The sequence below is a fragment of the Lissotriton vulgaris genome, chromosome 2_1, assembly GCF_964263255.1.
Source record: "Lissotriton vulgaris chromosome 2_1, aLisVul1.2, whole genome shotgun sequence".
Classification (NCBI taxonomy): Eukaryota; Metazoa; Chordata; class Amphibia; order Caudata; family Salamandridae; genus Lissotriton; species Lissotriton vulgaris.
The window spans coordinates 1,650,618,900-1,650,640,862 of NC_141687.1; the positions used below are offsets into that span (position 1 = coordinate 1,650,618,900).

The 21,963-nt window shown below is 45.2% G+C and overlaps 1 protein-coding gene across 1 annotated transcript in view; it reads left to right on the forward strand.

Annotated features, from left to right (window-relative positions):
• The window catches only part of LOC147733017 (transcription elongation factor A protein 3-like), a 292,384-nt gene extending 276,331 nt beyond the window's left edge, over positions 1-16,053 (forward strand). The window contains exon 17 of the mRNA XM_086957573.1: positions 14,813-16,053. Within this exon, the coding sequence (XP_086813699.1) occupies positions 14,813-14,821 (9 nt within the window). The 3' untranslated portion in view covers positions 14,822-16,053. The remainder of the gene's footprint in view (positions 1-14,812) is intronic.
• Positions 16,054-21,963: the final 5,910 nt, after the last annotated feature.

Sequence of the window (21,963 nt, forward strand, 5' to 3'; positions counted from 1 at the left end):
CAAACACTACGACGAGTGCAAACACGAACCCACCCAGCTTCAAGCCAAACTATAGCCCCAAGGACAAAAAAGGACAAAAAAAGACGAGAGAAAAAAGAGATAAGGCCCATAGAATCGAAAGAATGGACATATAAATCCCCCCACCCTACACGCATGCAGAGGCTACGGCCTACCCGCCCCCCCCTTGCAGTGTGTCTGTCGCCCATTAGAGCACCCGAAATATAGAGATAAGAGACAGGGAAAAAGAAGAAAGGAAAAGAAAAAGGAACCATCATAGAAAGCCGGAGGAGGGCCAATTATAGGTATTCCCAGACCATCCCGCCTTGCAGTCCACCCCCGCCCCGTGAATTAAGAAGACAGTATCAACATCAGGTAAAACATGAAACGGGGCAAGGCATACCAGTTCGCACATTTCAACTTATATTCGTAAGTGTTCCAATCCGAATCCCCGCCAGCCCTTCAGTCCCGGTCACAATACACAGTTTATCAGCCTTGGCCAGAGCGCGACAGTCCCCCCAGACTCGGCGTCTGAGGGGGGCCAGATCCATATAGTACCTGAAAGCAAAATGGCCACCATCGATGAAGAAGAGGGAGGTAGGGACAAAATGGACGTCCATAATCAGTAGCCGAGCAGCAGGCAATCAGAAAAAGTACCCCCAAACACCAAATTCGAAATCCAGTCCATAGGCGGAGGGAGGGTACTCGGGAGGCGTCAGGCGCAAGGGGACACATTTGTAGCAACAGCGAAGGTCGGGAGTACAACGTCAGCCCCAGAAACAAAGTCTCAAGTTCCGTAGAAGATTGCAACAATGTATCCCCAACAAAGCCACCGAACTGCCCTGTGCTGGAATCGCAGCATCGGGAAACAATCTCCTCCTCACCTTCAGTAGCCGGCTCTTCAATCTCCCCTGTTACAACTGAAAAGGTCGAATCCATACCGTGCCAAGGATCAGCCACACAAACCCGCTTCAACTGTTGCGCTGCTTCGTCCATCCGATCCCCAAGCTGACCGGAGAGTGATCGCCATTCCGCCCTAAGCTCGACGAGCGCAGCAACGATGTCCCGGCAGGTCAGCTCCTTCTGAGCGCGAGGCTGTCTCTCTGCGCGCGGTGGGGGTTGCAATGGAGCTGCCAGTTCGCCGTCGAGCAGGGAGACGATATCAGGGGGCGAGATCACCTTCGCCACTGTGGAAGGGGCAGCCGCCATTTCGGTCGTCCAGGGGGGTTGCACACCAGGAAGAAAGCTAACTCAGCCCCAGGGAGCTTAGGGTCCAGTCGTGTGGATCAAGCGGTTCAGGAGTGCTGCACCGAGGAAACACTACCACCTCGCAGCGAGCCGGGGACAAGCCATGGGGTGACCCGCCCAATGGCCGCCGCAGGTCAGCCTCAGCGTAGGCCAGGGGAACGAGAACTGCACCAAACACTGCTCCCCAACACGTCGGCCACCCGAAACGGGGCTCTCGGGTGCAGCGCTGAAATTCCGTCCCAAACCCCCTGTGACGGCTCCAAGAAACAGGGAAAACCACGCTCCCCGGGTTCCAGCTGGCGGCGGCCGTCCTGAGGGTCCGCGGTGGCAGGGAGCGGCGCTGGTCTCGGAGCGCCGGTGTGGAGACCGATACCCGGCACGGCGCTATCTCCGGGAATCCGGCAGGCAGGGACTCCGGAGGAACACCCAGAGCATCAGTGCGGTTGTGGCTACATTCCGCAGCGGCTCAAGCACGGATTCGTGAACAGGATGTGGGTGCAGAACGCACAAGCTTGCGGAGCCGGGAATCGAGCGTCCGCTCAGGTCGCCATCTTGGCTCCTCCTCCCCAGTCAAGATTTTAGATGTGCAAAGAATAATAAGATTTTATATGGATTATAAATTTCCTATTAAGTCATGTCCCAACTCTGCACCAAATAATTGTAGTTTATTTGAAAAGGGATTTGTATCTAACATTTTTATACAGATTCCTTTAGCATTTTTTAAAGTCGAGTAAAGCATGTGATTTCAAAAATTGTTGAAAATGTAGCTTATAGTCATCATTCAATTAATAAATCTGGGGATTGTAAGCACACTACTCACCTGTGAGGGTCTCAAGGCGCTGGGAAGTGTGGGGGTCTGCCGATCTGTTTAGCCGAAGAGCCAGGTCTTGAGGGTCTTCCTTTTTTTAATTTTAACTCTATATTGATGACTGCAAGAAGGGTTCACATTTACAGTATTATATGCATACTTATCAGTCATGTTTTTCTTTTTTTGTGGTAACATATATCTCCCTCTTGTCTCACAATGAATAAATACAGTCTCTTACCCAAATAACAGACAGAAAACCAGGAACGGAGGCTAAGTCCAACCCCACCTTTGTCAGTATTCTCGTACTGACCGCATCAAAAAAATTCACTGCATACAAGAGCAATAATCATCTCAAAACCGTAAACTCCCACCCTCATTTCAACTCCCACCCTCGAGCCCACCCTCTCCTGGTCGCTATGAAACATTCTACAGGAATCTCCGTAGGGCCAATCGCTATGACTGTCGGGCTGTAACAGCAGGGCGTAATTATCCTATACTCTTTCCTGTGGTGGGGTGGGAGGGACAGCAAAAAAAGCCCAATTCCGCTCACTGGCTCAAATTATTCCGACCTCCCTACCTGGGTGACTTCTAAATCTATTCTATCTAGTTTCAGTACCAGTGCGTCCCATTCTATTGCTATAGGCTGCTTCCTATGTCCCTTTTCCTCCTCTCTACGTAAAGCTGCACCTTTTGCCCGACCCCATTGCAGTACTTCCGATTGCCATGTGAAAAACCTAGGAGGCCTGGGGGACTTCCATCCCATAGTTATGCATCTAATCGCTAGTAGCAAGGCCAGGTCTATACATTTTAATTGAACTCTCAACGACTTGGATCTCCTGCACATCCCCACTAAACAATAAAAAACTTCCATCGGAACAGGGACCTGTGTAACAGTGTGAAGCGTCTGACATAGGTCAGCCCAGTAGCTTAACAATCGTGGGCAAGTCCACAACATGTGAATGAGATCAGCCTCCTCTCCCTGACACCGGGGACAGCAATGCGGGGAATCGGGGAACATGCGTTGCATTCGCTTGGGAGTTAGAAAGGCTCTATGGAGCACCATCGTTTGGATGAACCTGAATTTCATGTTATGTGAAAGTTTTTTCGGGTGCTCCAATATAAGCTGCCACATCTTGTCCGTCAGTTCCGAATCGGAGGTCTGAGCCCAGGTCGTTCTAAGGGTCGTCAGCGGGATTGCAGCATGCTCCCTGATCCCTGTGTAGAGCCAATGCACAAGATGTCCTCCCTCCCCCATGTAATACATCAAATATCTTAATTTGTGTTGCGCAGGTTTGAGTCCTAAGGGTGCCCACATGTTCTTAATATAGTGTGAGACAGTGGCGTATAACAGGTATAACCTCGGAGAAGCTCCAGTGATCTGTATGAAGGAGTCGTGATCTAGCATCGCTTCGTCACCAAAAAAGGCCCCCACTACTCCAGCCCCGCTGTCCTCCCACAGCTGTATCGCCTTCCTTTTAAGCCTCCCTTGTGGTATCGGAATGCCCAACAATGGGATATTTGCAGCATGTGGCGGTACTATGGATGTATACAACAGGGTTTTCTTCCAGCATGTCAAAGCTGTGCGTAGGAGGGGTGCACAATTCTGTGGGATGCGGGCCTCTGGTAGTAGTAGAGTGTGTAGTTCCCCACGACCCAACTGCTTCTGCGTAAAGGCTATCACCTGTAGATTCCTGCCTGCAACCCAATAGGATAGCCACTGCAATTGGCTGGCGTAGTAATAGCCCCTGAAGTCCGGTACCCCGAGTCCCCCGAGCTTGGTACCCAGTTGAAGTTTACGCAAACTGATGCGTCTTCGGCCAGTGCCCCAAATAAGGATAGTCAAGAGAGTGTCGATTGACTTAAAAATATACTGGGGTAGGATTACCGGTATATTCACAAAATAATATAATAAGCGAGGGAGCATAATCATTTTAGAAAGAGCAACTCTGCCCATTACTGATAGTGGTATCGAAGTCCAAAACCCCACGCTATTGCGAAGTCGTGTGATGGCTGATTTAACATTCCCGTCAATCTGGTCTTCAGGCTTTCTGTATACCTGTATGCCCAGATATTTAAAAGATATCGGAGCTACAGGAATCAGATATGTGCCAAAGGGGATATGAGATGGTTGCACACCTTCCCTAAAGAAGAATCCAACCGATTTTCCAGGGTTAATCGCAAGACCCGATATCATTTCAAATTGTCGGAAAATAGTGGAGAACGCCGTGTGATCTGCCTCCAGGTCCCGTAAATAAATCTTATTATCATCGGCATAAATAGATCTCAAGTGGTGTGTCCCCCGTACCGGGATTCTGCTCCACTCCAAAGTGGCTCGTAATGCCAACGCTAGAGGTTCCAGTGCCAACACAAATAGAATTGTAGGCAGGGGGAAACCCTGTCGGGTACCCCTATGCACTGCATAGCACTCGGAGACACACCGGCCAGTGCGCGCCCTGGCCGTGGGGTTAGTGTACAATAGGCATATCCAGCGTATCCAGGTGTCTGGAAATCTATAACGTTTGAGCGCCTCAAACATGAACTCCCAGGACAGAGAGTAAAATGCTTGGCTCTAATCAAGCACTATACAACCTTCCCGCGGGAGATCCGGAGGTGAGGACGACATCAAGGCATGCAATCTACGTACATTCAATGAAGTACTGTGCCCTGGAAGGAAACCGCACTGGTCCTGGTGTATAAGTGTATTAAGGTGAGGCTGAATGCGCAGAGCCAGGGCTTTACTAAGGATTTTGTATTCCGTTGAAAGGAGGGAAAGAGGCCTATAATTGGCCATGTCCAGAGCATCTCTGCCCGGCTTAGGTATAGATGTAACCAGGGCCTGCATGGTTAAATCCGACAAATGACCCTCCGTGAATGCCATTTTGTATATCTTCTCCAGCAACGGGACAATGGTATCCGAGTACGTCGAGTAAAACTCTACTGGTAACCCATCTAAACCAGGCGTTTTATTACGAATGAGGCTCTTGATCGCGGCGCGTATCTCGTGCTGCGTAATGGGCCCCTCCAGCGTCTTTTGTACATCGTCCGATAGGACAGGGAAGGGAAGATCACTCAAAAAGTCAGTCATCTGTGCTAAATCCGCTGAGTCTACAGGTGCATAGAGGCCCCTCAGATGGGCCAAAAAGGCTTGATTCACCTCCACTTGTGTACAGACCAAGGTACCCGTCAGGTCCCGTATCTGCATTATGGTCGGTGGATCCTGTTGGTCCCGCACCAGTCTGGCCGTAGCGCGCCTGACTTATCAGCTTCCGTGTGTTGGAGACGTAAGTATTCTTTATGGTCTATCGTCCTCAGTGTTTCTAATACTGCGTGTTCAATGTATCCTGCCTGTAAAGCTCTCTTCCTCCCAGGATCGAGACTTGCCTCTCGCTCCAGGAACTTTAACCGATCTTCTACTTTACAAAGTTTAGTTCAGATTAGTATACGGAGATTGACTTGCGCGCAACTTAAACAGTTTAAAACAGAGACACACTAGGTATCTTACCGATTAATTTGACGTTTCGCGGCTGTATCTTTTGATTCGTTCGCGTCATCCTGTATGTTTCAAATCTTGCGATACCATTCTATGTATAGTTTGGTCCGATCACGTGATAGTAAAAATAGTGAACAGACTTAAGATAAGTCTGTTTCCGAAGAAAGACTAAAGTACGAGTTTGTGATATGTGAAACGTAAATGTTTATACAACGACATGGTGATACAAAATGTGAAAAGTGAAAAAAGGATCGAAAAATGTAAATAATATTATGTGTACACTAAAACTGTGTTTGTTGGTGAGGGCAACTACAAACTTAATATTAACACCTGTGTGTCTGTACATGAAAAAACTCTTTGTGAATTCCATTTATAATGTTATATATATAGTAACGTAAGATAGCCTTGTATATACATGCAATCGCTGTACTGTTTTATAAATAACAACTTAAGCCCATCCGTTCATTGAGCCCCATAGGGTGCAAAGTACATAGGTGGTTAATCCAAAATATTTCTCTTTTCAGTAGTTGGCTGGTGTTATCTCTTCCTGGTATTATGTTGACGTTCTCAAGAATGCAAAATTTCAACCGGCTTGGATTATGTTTAGCTTTATTGAAATGTACCGCTATTGTGGATTTCATATTTTTCAATCTGATGTTGCTTTTATGTTCGATTATTTTAGTTTTAATCTTTCTTTGGGTTTTACCCACATATGATAAACCACAAGGGCATCTCAGCATATAGGTCACATTGCTACTGTTACAGGTTCCAGAAGTCTTTAATTTAACTGGTGTTCCCTTTGTTGGATGATTAATGGTGTTGCCTTTGATTATGGCACTACAGTTCCCACAGTTATGACAGGGTAATGTGCCTCTGTGTTTAGTTACATCTGTTGTCTTTTTTTCTTTGATAAGTTCTTTGAGATTTTTAGTTCTTTCATACGCAAATCTTGGATGGTTGCTGAATATTCCTTTGAAATCTTCTTCCTATGCCAGAAGTGGCCAATGCTTTATGATTGTCTTTTTAATTTGATAGCTTCTAGTAGAGAATTTGGAACAAATGTTTTCTTTGCAACTTGTCTGCTCGTTCTGATGCGGAATCCAGTAGGGTTTGTGGATACCCTCTTTGTTTGAATTTGTTAAGGATATTGATTTTGTGTTTGTTATATATTTCTTCTGTGGATGCGATCCTCTTGAAGAAGGTTGTTTCTGTCTGTTGCTTTGGTGAATACACTAGTTTTTATTGTCCCTTCATGGTTTGGTATTAATACATCCAGGTAAGAAATCTGTTGTTGATTGATGGTTGATGTAAATTGTAGTCTCTCGTTTATGAAATTTAATTGCTGTATGGCTTTTTCCAAGTTGTTTTCTGATCCCTTCCATAGAATAAAGATATCGTCTACATATCGTTTGTACAATATCAAATCTTGTGTCCATTCCACTTTATTCAAGATGTTATCCAACTCAAATCTGTGCATGAATATGTTCGCGTATGTGGGGGCAGCACAGTTTCCCATCGATGTGCCTGATGACTGTACATTAAATTTATTGTTCCATGTGAAGTAGCTGTGGAATAGCGTAAAATGAATTAATTCCATCAGGAAGATTTTTAGGTCTTCTCTCTTGCCATCCTGTACTAAAAAACTTTGGGTACGTGGAAGTTGATTCTGTCATTGAGGTATTTGGTTCCGTTGTTTAGGCATTTGTAGGCGTGAGTGAGGTGAATCTTTTCTCCACGGGGAGCCAGTGGAGTCTTCGTCGGTGTTGGCTGATGTGTTCATGCCGGGGGATGTCTGGCGGCGGAGTTCTGTATCATCTGGAGTTTGCGGAGTAGGGACTTGTTGATCCCGGCATAGAGTGCGTTTGAAATCAAATCAATTAAAGAACAATGAAAATAATAATATTACAGACCTGAAAAGCATACACAATATTCAATACATACACCGTTAGTTACGAAAAATGTATTTTATATTTTAATTTTACATAATAACTAGCAGCCCCCCCCAGCGTTGCCTGGGGCAGAAGGGGCTGGGGGCAGCATTTCAGGCTTGCGTGCACTCCCGCCCCGTCCCCGCCCGCCACAACATTGTCTGTGTCCCGGACAATGTCGTGGTGGGCGGGGGCCGGGGCGGGAGTGCACGCAAGCCTGAAATGCTGCCCCCAGACCCTGAGCCTTACCGCAGTTGTTCCGGCCCAACCTCCCGCACCGGCTCCCCTCCGTCCCGTGTCCCAGAGCCTTACCTGAGCCCCCACTCTTCCCCGAGCTCCTCACTTCACCGCAGCTCCTCCTCGCAAGCCTGAAATGCTGCCCCCAGACCCTGAGCCTTACCGCAGTTGTTCCGGGCCAACCTCCCGCACCAGTTCCCTCCCGTCCCATGTCCCAGAGCCTTACCTGAGCCGCCGCTCCTCCCTGAGCTCCTCACTTCACCGCCGCTCCTCCTCGTCATCACGTACATTGCGGCCAGCGCTACGTCATGGCCGTCAGCGTCGCGGCCGGCGCTAATTTCAGGGCACTACTTTTTTTTAAGTTATATTTTTAAATTTATGGTTTTTGTTTTTAATTTTCTATAGCCTATGTCCATCTGCACACCCTGAGGATTACAACAATGTATTGGGTGTGTGGATTGGCGCTGTGGTTCCCGAGTTTACCTTGCCAAAAGGTTTGTGTTCTCTCTTTATAATAGTAGTATAGATCACAATTTCATGTAGTTTAAAAACAAAAAGAGAAAAGTGTAATAGAGCAGATGATAACCTCTATATTTGAATGCGTATAATATTTACACATTCATTTTCATTGATTGTTCTAGACAAGGAATACAGCGATTTCTATTATATCAGAAATTCATTACACATTTGTCTAGATATTATGCAGGTTCTTTTTTGATGTTGTTAAAAGAGACACATTAATTTTGGGCATGGCTCTGGAAATTTTAGATCCTACGCGCGTTTCGGCTTGGAGCCTTCATCAGGAAATTTTAGCTCCTACATGCGTTTCAGCTTGGAGCCTTCATCAGGACGCCATGTACATATATCTTTTAAAACCTCTTTTATATATTAGGTGCTTTAACGTCTGAAAAACTTGAGATACCGTAAGGGTCTAGAATATGAAGTTCTTGATCTGCTGTCTAGTTTAGAAGACGTAATTCTTATAATGTCCTATGTCCAAGAATGGATATCTGTTACTTCCTGTTTGTGTATTTAATCAGCAAATCACAAAATGTCCACTGCTGTAAAGAACGCCAATGTCGATAGTTGATGTTAGCTGATATCACAATGATGAAAAGGCGTAGGATACACGGTCCAAAACAGCTGCTGCTATGCAAACATAAAGGAAGAATGTAGTGTTTGTTCCAAGGATTGTATATATAAACTCTGTTACGTAAAAGGGGGGACGAAACCAATCTACACACAAACCGACTAGTAGGCTGATTTAGACCAACAGAGGAGATTCGGGTTCACAAGGACGTGAAGAGTTCGCTCTCGCTATTCATACGAGAGAAAAAGCGTCTCGCCTGGTGGACGCCATCGATAAAGGTACGAACAGGCGTAGAGTGCGTTTCCATAGTCCAGTCTGCTAGTGATGAGTGTGTGGGTGACTGTCTTCCTTGACTCAGGGGGGATCCATTTGGAGGTCTTGTGGAGAATACGGAGTGTGTTTAAGCAGCTGGAGGTGACGTCGTTGACCCGTCGGTTCATAGTGAGTGATGAGTCGAGTACTATGCCGAGGTTTTTGGCATGGTCTGAGGGGTCACGATTCAAAATTAAGGAACACCTTATCCAATTTAGGATTCCTACTTTATAAAATAAATTGCTGACTTCTTTCTGGCTTACATAACCGAAAGGGCCCAATTACTGGATAATTTAATTGGCTGTTATGATACAAACCTTGACTACTTGTCATCTTTTTTGTACAAAAGCCCTCAAATCAATAAAATGTCTTCCATCCATCTCCTGACCTAGACCCTTCTCGCTGCAAGGAAATTGGCAAATCTCAAAGGAAAAGGATCACCCCACCAAAATTCAAATAAATTGATTTGTACTAAAGAACATTGATCCTGGGGAATCAACTTAAAATATGTAGGACATTGTTAGCAAAGGTTGATATTTTCCAAGTTGTCAGCCAATATCTTTAGTGTGATTTGCTTTTCTTAGAAAACAATACTTCTCAAGTCTCTGGGACCTTCTGCACTTGCTCTTAGTAGGTCATCTTGTAAGAACCAATTAAAGAGATTTCTTGCTGGCTTTAAAGGGTTTCAGTCAAGCAGAGCCTTTAATCATATTCATTGCTGTCGTCATTTGAGATATTTATTGAATATGACACATTTAGCCGTTATTAGAAATAACACTATACCTATGTGTGTCTTCAGCTGTATGACAAAAATGGTATTGATTGTAAAACGTGTTCATGAGACCTCCACTATGAAGTGTAGAATTTGCAAATTTGCTATAATTGACTAACAGTATTGGGTTAAGTAACATACAGTGTTGTTTTTTTGCATACATACAAGGCAGGCCTCTGCTTGGAGAAAAACTGGGGCTGCGTTACACATGTGGCACACTTTCCTTCATTGCTCCGGGTGCACCTTTAAAATGGTGTGCCAGGTGCAATGAAGGAAAGTGCACTGCAATTATGGTGAATGCGCTGCCCACAGGGCAGCCGCGAACTTGTGCTTCCCTGGGGACCGCCCATGCAAGCGAAATACGGAGCTGCTGCTTTACAGCCGCTCCATGTTTCACAGTGCAGGCGGCAACCCGCCTGCACTTTCAAAGGGGATTAGATATCTCCTTGCAGGCGGGTGCAGTCAGTTACTGCCCTCCCCTGCAATGGGGTATCTGGGGGGTCCATGGGGCCCCTTACTCCCCGTCAGAGTGCTGCCATCTTGGGGCACACTGATAGTGTGCCACCTTGGAGGTGTCTCACTGTCAGTGTGCCTCCTGAGGGCTTCCTTGCCTCTGCACCCACATCAGTAATACGGCACAGGCAAAGAGGCATTTGCCTGCTCCCCCCCCCCTCATGCAAACAAGGGAACACCCTCTACAGATATTACTGGTACTTTATGTGCACCAGGGCTATTGGTATTAGAGAAGGAGACGCACAGGCGTCTGTGTCTCCTTCTTTAATAAAAGAGTGCCCCGGGGTCATGCAAAGGGAGCGCAAATGCCCATAGCGCCCCAGGGACACTCTGTGTAATACAGCCCCAGAAGTGTAATATAATGGTGTAGAAAACTAGCTCAATTGTCAGTTTGTCCATTCAGATACGGCCAAAGTTTTCTCGCTCAATATACAAATTTTCACAAATGTTATTATTTCTGCAGACTGACTTCCATTGTTTCTTTGTTTTGCTGGAAAAATTCAGAAATCAAAGAAAACGAGGATTTTGTCTGTACTTAAATTAAGGGATGGTTGCGAAAGTCAAAAGGGATTTTGGAAAACACCAAAATTGACACTTAATCTAAGTCAATTAAAGCTAAAATATAAAGACTGGTGTGGCGTGAGCTCGTGTATCAGCAGGGAACAAGTTGGTTTCACAGAGAAACCCTTCATACTCATGGAGCAAAAGGTATTATGACTAGAACTAGGGCAAACCAAGTTCGTATGGGCTAGGAGTACCTTTAAAGAAACATGGATCAGAAACTTGCCATAAAATGTGGCTGTGTTGACATGGCTCTGATCACGGGGAAAATCAGGGGCAAGTTAGAAAATGATTAGAGGATGATAAAGGAGTATCTCAGGTGTCATTTTGGACATAAGATTTGATAACTGGGTTCTCATGACTCATGCTTACTTTGTTGGCTTGTTGATCTTCATTTTCTTTTGTTGGACTTTTCTTACCTGGTGTCTCGTAGCTCAGGAGTGCTTTTCTTTTCTCTGCAGCTCTTGAAGCTGTTATGGTAGCAAGGCTGCGTAATTTGAGAGAGCATCCTCTCTGACATGGTATTTCTCACTGGTCTGTCTGACAGCAATAAGAATAGTCATTACTCCCTACAGTGTGGGGTGAGGGTCTTCAGCAATGTTCCAACCTCCCCTACATCAACCTTAGATGGTTCATCTGGTTATGCAGGTTATGGAGGAGCCTAGAAGAGATGGATATTTTTAAGCTAATTATGGGGCATGGTTTAGGGCAGAGTTGGTTGGGTGTCAGGGTGCGGCAAACACCGCTGGGAATCTCTGAGACTGGTGGTGGAGAAAATAGGCTTCACAATAAAGGAAATGTCGAAAGAGACAGAGGGCCTCATTCATGAAAAGTGATGCATCACTGGGAGAAAACAGTGATGAATCACTTTTCATTGAGCCCTCCTAGCGACACCAATGATGCGTATTATTTACAGTATGACGCATCATGTCACAAGGAGTTAAGGATACGTCAGTATTTCCAACGTATCTGTAGGCGCAAAAATGACATACTGCTGGAGTGTGTCACAAAAGGGAATGATGATGGATTAAACCCAGATCATTTGCCTGGGGGTGAGTGTTTGATTTGCTCAAACACTCAGTCCATCATCCCCTTTGGTATCGCTTTGTTCGCCCTAGGTTTGCTGTGTATGCCCAGACATGGGTCCCCTGCTCACTTTGCCACTTGATTCAAGCTAGCCTGGCTGATGATGGCTGATTAGCCAGAAACCGGTCCCAGCATGCTTGTTTCCAGTCCAGGGAAGACATGGCTTGGCAGTTCGGGCTGGACTGTTTCCATGAGGCACAGTGTCAGGTTGATCTGCATATGGCCATGTCTGAACTAGGGTGGTGGAGTGAGCTAAAAAATGATGCTGGATTAAACCTCAGATCAGTTGACTGGGGGTGAGTGTTTGATTTGCTCAAACGATCCGCCCATCATCCCCTTTGGTATCGTTTTGTTCGCCCTAAGTTGGCAGGGTATGCCCAGACGTGGGTCCATTGCTCACTTTGCCACTGGATTCAAGCTAGCCTGGCTGGTGACGGCTGATTAGCTAGCAGCCGGTCCTAGGATGCTTGTTTCCAGTCCAGGGAAGACATTGCTTGGCAGTTCAGGCTGGACTGTTCCCATGAGGCACAGGGTCAGACTGATTTGCATATGGCCATGTCTGAACTGGGGTAGTAGAGTGAGCTAAAGAATGATGCTGGATTAAACCCAGATCAGTTGACTGGGGGTGAGTGTTTCATTTGCTCAAATGCTCCATCCATTATCCCCTTTGGTATCGCTTTGTTCGCCCTAAGTTGGTAGGGTATGCCCTGACGTGGGTCCCTTGCTCACTTTGCCACTGGATTCAAGCTAGCGTGGCTGATGACAGATGATTAACCAGAAACCTGTCCCAGAATTCCTCTTTTCTGGTCCAGGTAAGACATGGCTTGTCAGTTCGGGCTGGACTGTTCCCATGAGGCACAGGGTCAGACTGATTTACACATGGCCATGTCTGAACTGGGGTGGTGGAGTGAGCTAAAGAATGATGATGGATTCAACCCAGATCAGTTGACTGGGGGTGAGTGTTTGATTTGCTCAAACGCCCCATCCATCATCCCCTTTGGTATTGCTTTGTTCGCCCTAAAATGGCAGGGTATGCCCAGATGTGGGTCCCTTGCTCACTTTGCCACTGGATTCAAGCTAGCGTGGCTGATGAAGGCTGATTAGCCAGAAACCAGTCCCAGGATGCTTGTTTCCAGTCCAGGGAAGTCATGGCTTGGCAGTTCGGGCTGGACTGTTCCCATGAGGCACAGGGTCAGACTGATTTGCATATGGCCATTTCTGAACTGGGGTGGTGGAGTGAGCTAAAGAATGATGCTGGATTAAACCCAGATCAGTTGACTGGGGTGAGTGTTTGATTTGCTCAAAGTCTCCGTCCATCATCCCCTTTGGTTTTGCTTTGTTCGCCCTAAGTTGGCAGGGTATGCCCAGACCTTGCTCACTTTGCCTCTGGATTCAAGCTAGCCTGGCTGATTAGCCAGAAACCAGTCCCAGGCTGCTTGTGTCCGGTCCAGGGAAGACATGGCTTGGCAGTTCGGGCTGGACAGTTCCCATGAGGCTGATTTGCATATGGCCATGGGTCCCTTGCTCACTCTCCCACTGGATTCAAGCTAGCCTGTCTGATGATGGCTGAATAGCCAGAAACCGGTCCCAGGATGCTTGTTTCTGGTCCAGGGAAGACATGGCTTGGCAGGTCGGGCTGGACTGTTCCCATGAGGCATAGGGTCATACTGATTTGCAAATGACCATGTCAGAACTGAGGAGGTGGAGTGAGCTAAAGAATGATGATGGATTAAACCCAGATCAGTTGACTGGGGTTGATTGTTTGTTTTGCTCAAACGCTCCGTCCATCATCCCCTTTGGTATCGCTTTAAACAGAAATATTAAGCTACATTCAAGCTGAGGGATAACACATTAATTGTGCGCTCATAAAAGGGAGAGAATTCGCCTATAAATTATAAAATAAATGCCCCTGCCTCTTGAAGAATGTCACACTAATGATAGGACGACATTAAAAATAATAGTATCCATTCATGTTTATTTTTACCACCTATTTCATAGAGATTATATTCTGGTTCATGCCAACAAATTAGGGACATAGCAGTATTTTCTAACAAACATGCCAGGCAACACATTTGTGCCAAGTTTCCTGCTATCTGGTGACAAATGGGGATGTTGGTCACTATTTAAATTTAGTGTTCAGATATTTTTCTCTATCTATCTAGGAGGTTCTCCTTAGCCCATTTGCATGTCGTTCTACCCTCGTTCATTTAGCCCTGAATATTGTGCTAATGCAATTTGCACTGCCGTTAGCCTGTCTGTCAGCTTCTGTTTGTCTGATAACTTTCTAATATGTCTAGTTCCCAACCGACCACTGATTACCGGTGCGTAATGTATACACGTGTTGGATTTTCCACCCCTTGTCATGGATCTGGAATTATTTTTCATTCTCATTTTCACCCATAGAAGTAGAGATAAAGAGAGAAAAAGGAGAAATCAGGAGGAAGGAGGCATTGAAAAGAATATGCAGAGGAAGGATAAAGACAAGGAGAGGGTCGGGTGGTGGTACCAAGAGGCATGAGGTAGACTCAAGACTTGGCAGCTTCGGGATTAGGCAGAGCTGGCTTTTGCAGCACAAGTGGTGGGCTCCTTAGAAAAACTTTGTACCTTTGCACTTATTTTTATTATTATTCTTTGTTTCAAATGAACTCTGCCCCATCAAAGAACTCTTGCTGGTGTCCATCAACAGACAGACAGACTGTGTCATGGCAGATTGATGGAAGCTCCATTGATAATGAATGTCTTTTGTTTCCTTCTCTCTTGTACCTTTCAGTTCTGCTGATGGCCTTGCCTCGCCTCATACCCTCCTCTGATGAGATGCTTTCACCAGGAAAGAAAGGGCAGATGAGCCTAGAATTTACAAAAACAGATGACTGCCGGTCTGAAGAGGTCTGACCAGTTCACCCGGTGCACTTTCCTTATCGTGCCCTCATTCAGAGCCAGGAACTGTGACTGTTTTGAAAATATTGGGGAACACTTTTGCACAGGTGGAGTCAAAATGAATTGAAGCCGAGAGGGCTTGAGGCGGGGTAGGTGACATATTGGAAATCAAGTGGTATGGGTTGCCAGGTTTGTTTATTTTAATTCACCTCCAGTGAGAAACTTATCTTTCTAATACTGTACAAAACAACATGCTAGTGCTGTAACATATGCATCTTAATCTATATGGTAGGAGGCGCTTGAGAAGCGGAAAATCAAGAGAATTAATGATGGTGTAAGAGGCACTTGAGAAGAGAGAAATCGAGAGAATTAATGATAGTGTAAGAGAAAATTGGTTTAGAATTTGATATCTTACTCGACAAATGTAGTTCTCCTCAAACCAGACTTCCATGGAACTCACTGCCTTTTTGAAGGTGTTCTGGTTATATTGAAACCTTAAAGCAATACTTAACTGTCCAGGCCGTGTCTCAGAAATGACAGTAGGGCTGGGGAAGTGGCAATCACTTCATTAGTAACCTGACATTCACACTATGTGAACCCTTAAAGCTTTTCAGAACTCGATCCTTACATGAAATCACCAGATCAACTTGAGGTCAGTCTGCGATTTCACCATAGGTCCTTCTAAACCCCCATAAATGCCAATGAATTTGTCTTAAAATTAACTTTGTGTGTGTTTTAATACGTTTCATATACAGTAGGTTTTGAGGTAGGTCATTGAAGTCTCAGGGTTGGCTTATCTGGTTCTCCATTGTGCCTTGTTATTTGAGTTATCCATTCATCCATTATTCGATTGCAAAGTCTCTGTAAAGATGTGACCATGTTGGCTGGCTATGAGTTACTACCCAAAGAAGAAAGTCTTTCCCCATTCGTGGACTATTGTGGATATTAAAGTAAATACAAAGACAGCAAGATAGCTGTAAAATGATGCATCCTCTACAGTTTTATTCAAACACTTCAGGCTCAAATGTTTATTCAACCTCAATGCATTAATGCTTCGAAGAAGGGGTAGAAAAAAAGCTGGGCCATAGAAAACCAACAAATGCTTTGCAATAAATATTAACATTTTGTTAAAAAGCTATGCAAATACGTTTCTTTGTATATTTGGCCATTTGTCTAAATATACGTTTTTGTGATTAGTAAGACTTCTTGTTCATTTGTCATTTCTAAAAAGAACTTTCTGTACCATCCACTCGTTGAAGAGCAAGGGTTTGGACTTTCAAAAATGTGTACCATGTTGGGAAATTGACTCTTTCCCCCTCATTCGCAGTGTCTTAGGAGGTTTCTGGATGTTTGTGATGGGCTTCCATGGTAAACCTGATTGATGCCGGCTCCTGTGCACACAACTCTTAAATAAATATAGACAAAGTCCAAGACAAGACCAGTGACCTGATCTAACAAGATATTTCCCTTGTGTCTCAGATGACTGATGGACAGTATTTATAGGCCAAAGATGTTATGTTGTCATATGGGAACCATCTTTCCGACATGTGCTTGTTACAAAGAGACTAACTCAACCCGGCAATAGCAGAGTCTCAAAGCCCAGACACTGATCATTTAGGCGTAGGTGCAATCTAGTAGCTCCCAACTTACTGCATTACGCCGACCTCTGGGGTAAGGGTATTATTATATGTTTAGTACAATGAATGCCAATAATAGAGAAATCTGATAGAATAATATGTATTACTTCAGCAATTGGAAGGGAATGTATAACCAAAGTAACCCAGTACTTCCTATTTAGTCTTGTGTTGTGATTTCTTGCTTCATGTTGGTGCACAGAGAACCACTCACAGATAAGTCCAACTTTGCCTTTTTTGTGAAGGCACCCATCCTTTAATCCACTCACCAAATCTATTTGGCTTTACTGTTTAATTGTGTATGTCGGTGTTCTCCCTGTAGATGTCCGTCTTCATTTTTTTACTCGAAAAATTGTTGGGTGACAACATTCTGCCATAAAATAAATTTTGTGCCTTCATCTAAATCTCTTCTTTATAAGACGACCTAAAACTCTATTATGAATTTTTCCAGTACCCCTCTGTAAACAGCCTTTTTAACACCTTACAATCATCTTGTCAAGGAGGTGGACCCCACTTTGAGATCATTTTAATAGCTTCTCCTATATTATATCCTGTAGTTGACAGTTCATTTCTTATCATAACCACATTAGAAGATTTCAAAAGCCCAACCCTCTCAGCTAGCTCCAGTAAGAAGTGACTCTAAACCCTTTTATATACATACTAGCAGCCCGCCCGACCTTGTCCGGGAGCAATCAGGCTTCCCCGACCCCACCTGCCCCGACATTGCCCAGCAGCCCGGGCCCCCGGCCGCTCCATCCCCCGCCTGCCCTGACCCCCGCCTGCCCCGACATTGTCCCCCGGATGTCACAAACACCCAGTGTTAAGGCGCTCTGCATAAATCTCCATGGCAGATGCTGTAAGTCCCCGTCCCCCGCCTGCCCCGTCCCCCGCCTGCCCCAACATTGACCCCCAGAGCCTTTCCTCAGCCGATGTAAATTGTACCCTTCTGTTTTGTTGTAACTCCCCGTCCCCCGCCTGCACCGACCCCCGCCTGCCCCGACATTGTCCCCCAGAGCCTTTCCTCAGCCGATGTAAATTGTACCCTTCTGTTTTGTTGTAACTCCCTGTCCCCCACCTGCCCCCGACCCCCGCCTGCCTGACATTGTCCCCCGGAGCCTTACCTCAGCCGATCTAAATTCTATCCTTCTGTTTTGGTGTAAGTCCCCATTCCCCGGCTGCCCCGACCCCCGCCTGCCCGACATTGTCCCCCGGAGCCTTACCTCAGCCGCCGCTCCTCAGTTCACCGCTCCTCCTTCTGTTTTGGTGTAAGTCCCCGTCCCCCGCCTGCCCTGACCACCGCCTGCCTGACATTGTCCCCCGGAGCCTTACCTCATCCGCCGCTTCTCAATTCACCGCTCCTCGTCGCTGGTCACCGCTCCTCCCGCCGGTCCGCTGCTCCTCACCTCCTCCCCCGCGCCATGTCCGCCGCTCGTCACCGCTTCTCCCCTGCGCCATGTCCTCGCGCTCCTGGACACCGCACCTCCCCGCGCTCCTGACGTCAGCACGCAGGTTGTGGCCAGCGCTACTTCGAGGGGACTACTTTTTTTATAATGTAAATTTTTTAAATATAACGTATTTTTTAACTTTATATAGCCTATGTCCATCTGCACACCCTGAGGATTACAACGATGTATCGGGTGTGTGGATTGGCGCTGTGGTTCCCGAGTTTACCCGCCTCAAAGCCTCAAAGTTCTTCCTTTATAATAGTAGTATAAATATAACGTATTTTTTAACTTTATATAGCCTATGTCCATCTGTACACCCTGAGGATTACAACAATGTATAGGGTGTGTGGATTGGCGCTGTGGTTCCCGAGTTTACCCGCCTCAAAGCCTCAAAGTTCTTCCTTTATAATAGTAGTATAGATTTTTGGTAAAGGTCATATTTTGTTTGCCCATTTTGCACATGTTGGATCAGCAGTACAGTAACACCTTCATTAATATTAATCTGCAGCATGACATGGCTACTAACTCCTACATATAAGGCACTCTTACACCTAATTTTATATCTGACAATAGAATAATTCCCTAACTTGCTGTGCAAAGGCTGTTGTTACTTAAAACATCCGAACTGTTGTAACTTGATCTATGATACAACTCATTTTTACAATCATCACCACATGACCAGGTTGAAAAATGTTTTGTTTGCACAATTATATACATTACATTCATTTGTGAACACCCCGAAAAAAGAAAGAAATGTATCACAAAAATATGCAAATGAAATTTAAACATAATTTTCTCCATGCAGTTACATCAATTGTCCTCAATTCGTAAAGACCCTATTCATGCGGAATATTGTGGCCAATAGTGTATTACAAGGTGCATTTTAGCCAAACTGTTTTATAATGTTTGTAACGTGGTCTGCACATATCCCTTTCAAATGAAACATCACATCCTCTGGGACTCCTGGCTGCATTTCAAAAGCCGCGGTTGCACAGATGGTAATTAGAGTCCAGTGGCAAACTCGATTAAGTTTCTCATCACGCACATAATGTGCTCGCACTGCAAAAATAAAAGAAATTAAACGTAAAATTCCTAGTATCACTCCAGATTCATTGTATCAGCCCTAGGCGCAACCAATGATTTTCTCACTCTGTTCAATTAAATGTTATTGATTGGTATTGTGAAGCAGTCACCCATACACTGTGTACCTTTACTCTTGTACTAAAAAAACGATGGGGCTTATTTACAAACCCCTTGCGCCACTGGTGCGTCACTTTTAATATGGGAAAAGTGATGTAACTTCGGCGCAAGGGTCTTGTAATTAAGGGGCACATGCATCAACCTATTTAGGAAGTGCAAACGGTGCGAATCGGTAAATTCGGCCGTTTGCACTTCCTAAATATGTGTTTGGGATGCATCAAGCATTTTTGAGTAATTCGGTATTTTTACCGAATTCCAAAAATGCGATTGCTTTTAAGGAATTGCAAATTTGCGATTCCTTAAAAGCTATGCATCATTTAAAAAAAAATTGCGATTATTCAAATTGGAAGTGCAAATTACCACGAGGTTCAACCTCGTGGTAATTTGCGAAATTGTTTAAAAATGCTTAAAAATGCATTTTTTAAACTGTCCAGTTACAGACACACATGTCCTTAGGACATGTGTGTGTGAAACATGCACTTTCAAATGCATTTCAGGGGTGCAGGGGGGGTCCTTTGGACCCCCCCCTGCACCCATGAAATTTTCTAAGTGCCACTCGCAATTTGCTACTGCCTTCCAATTGACTACATTGATTCCTATTAAGCATGGGCGAATTTTGCGGATCTCGCGTTCGCGAATTTTGCGGATTTGCGAATTCGCAATCCGCAAAATCCGCGAATTCCCGCGAATTTGCGGATTTTTTTTTTTGTGTTCGCCCGTGTTTCTGCCAGTTCGCGAGGGTTTTTACAATTTCGCAATTTGCGAACTTACCTGTCGGGTCGCAAGTTTTGCGAACTTGTTGTTTCTACGTGTCCAGCCTGTTTGGGACACTCTTCTTCATCACTGCCACTCTCTGTCACCACTGCCACTCTCTGACTACTCATGCCACCCTCTGGCCCACCCATGCCACCCTCTGTTTCATCACCACACCCTCTGGTTGTCCAGTGTACATTATTTTCGGCAAAGCAAAGCACACCTTCCCTGCCTCAAGTGACCTGAATTAATTTGGGGCTGATTAATGTGTCACAGAATATTTTTTTAGCTGGCACCTGCTTCCTTAGTGCGCCCTGATTAGTGATCTTTTGCACTTGCTAAGTGTTTTCATTGTTGCAAAATTAGTTACAACACCTGCCCTGCCCCAACTGACAATAATGAATTAGGGGCTGATTAATGGATTTTAACTTCCAGCCTGGCTCCTGCTTGTCTCCCTTAGCTGTAATTCAGGACCTTTGTGGCATATGTGTAACTATTCTGAGGTTCAGAGCAGGGTCACATAATAGTTGCAACTGGCAACTGAACTCTGGAGGGGCCCCTCAGGAAGCACTACAGGAAATGGCTACTAATGATGAGCCTGAACTTTTGAACCTGGCAAGTAGTTTCAGTTTTGCTAAGATCGTATTTCTGCAATTTAGCACTTATTCGCGGGGCGCGAAGTTGTACTGGGAAGCCGCGAACTCACGCGAACAGTGCGAGCAGTGCGAGCAAAATCCGCTGCTCGCGGATTTGCGGATTTTGCGGGAGATTCGCGAATCTCGCGGATTGCGGATTTCCCGAAAATCCGCAAAATCCGCGAGCGAAACGGATTTTCCGCCCATACCTAATTCCTATGGGCCTCTAAGCCCATAGGAATCAATGTAATGCCATTCCTTAATTGCACTTCGCAATTAAGGAATCGCAATTTCCGAAAATTAAGAAATCCTAAAAACTTTTAGGATTTCTTGATGCATAGCATTTTGCATTTCCTAAATAGCGATTCCTTAATTTTCGCTATTTAAGAAATGCAAAATCCTAGATTAATGCATGTGGGGGTAAGCCCCGATTGGTGTTATTACCTTTCCATTCTAAGGATTAAGGGCCAGATGTAGGAAGCCAAATAGCGACCACAAAGGCCGAAATTTGCAAAAGTTGTGATTCCTTATTTTGCGATTGCATTTCAGGAATCGGAAATTGAGATTCCTTACATGCAATGTAAGTAGCACACAAGAAAGTGCACTTTAGCATTAAGGAATTGCTAATTACCACCAACTTCAAGTTGGTGGTAATTAGCGATTTCCTTTAAAAAAACACTTTTTCGCTTTTTTAAAAGTGCCATGTGGCACACATTCATGCCCTTAGGGCATGTATGTGCACCACATGTGCACACATGCATATTTCAGGGGTGCAAAAGGGTGTCCCTCTGGAACCCTTGCACCCTTGAAATTGCTCCCGGAATTTGCGAGTGCCTTTTGGTAACTTGCAAATTGCTGGCGCAAATCCTATTCATTCATATGGGCCTCTTGGCCCATAAGAATGAATGGGATGGTATTCCTTGATTGTGAATCTCATTTGCGATTCACAATCAAGGAATATTAAGGAATCGCAAATATTATTGCGATTCCTACCTACATTCAATTTAGCGAGTCCTTCATAGCGATTCGGTAAAAATCGCTGTTAAGGACTCGCAAAATCGAATTTACCTACATCTGGCCCTAAGTTGCTAAAGTCGCATTGTATTACTTGTTTTGACCTTTTCCTGTTATTTTAGTTCACAAGATCCTTTCCTAATGGAATTTAATCAACAACATTGTTAGGCATACCCAAAGCTAAAAATGTCTGCACCAGTTGGTATTTTGTCCCTTGTAGCTGTCACATTTGGTTTCTTCGGCAAACATTGTTCTTCATTTTTGCTCTGTTAAGGTTTTAACCCGTTTGCTGCTTCGAACATTCCGCGGCGGTGCAGAGCGTTCTATAAAGCGGATGGGGCCGCATCGGCCAACGGGCGTGCG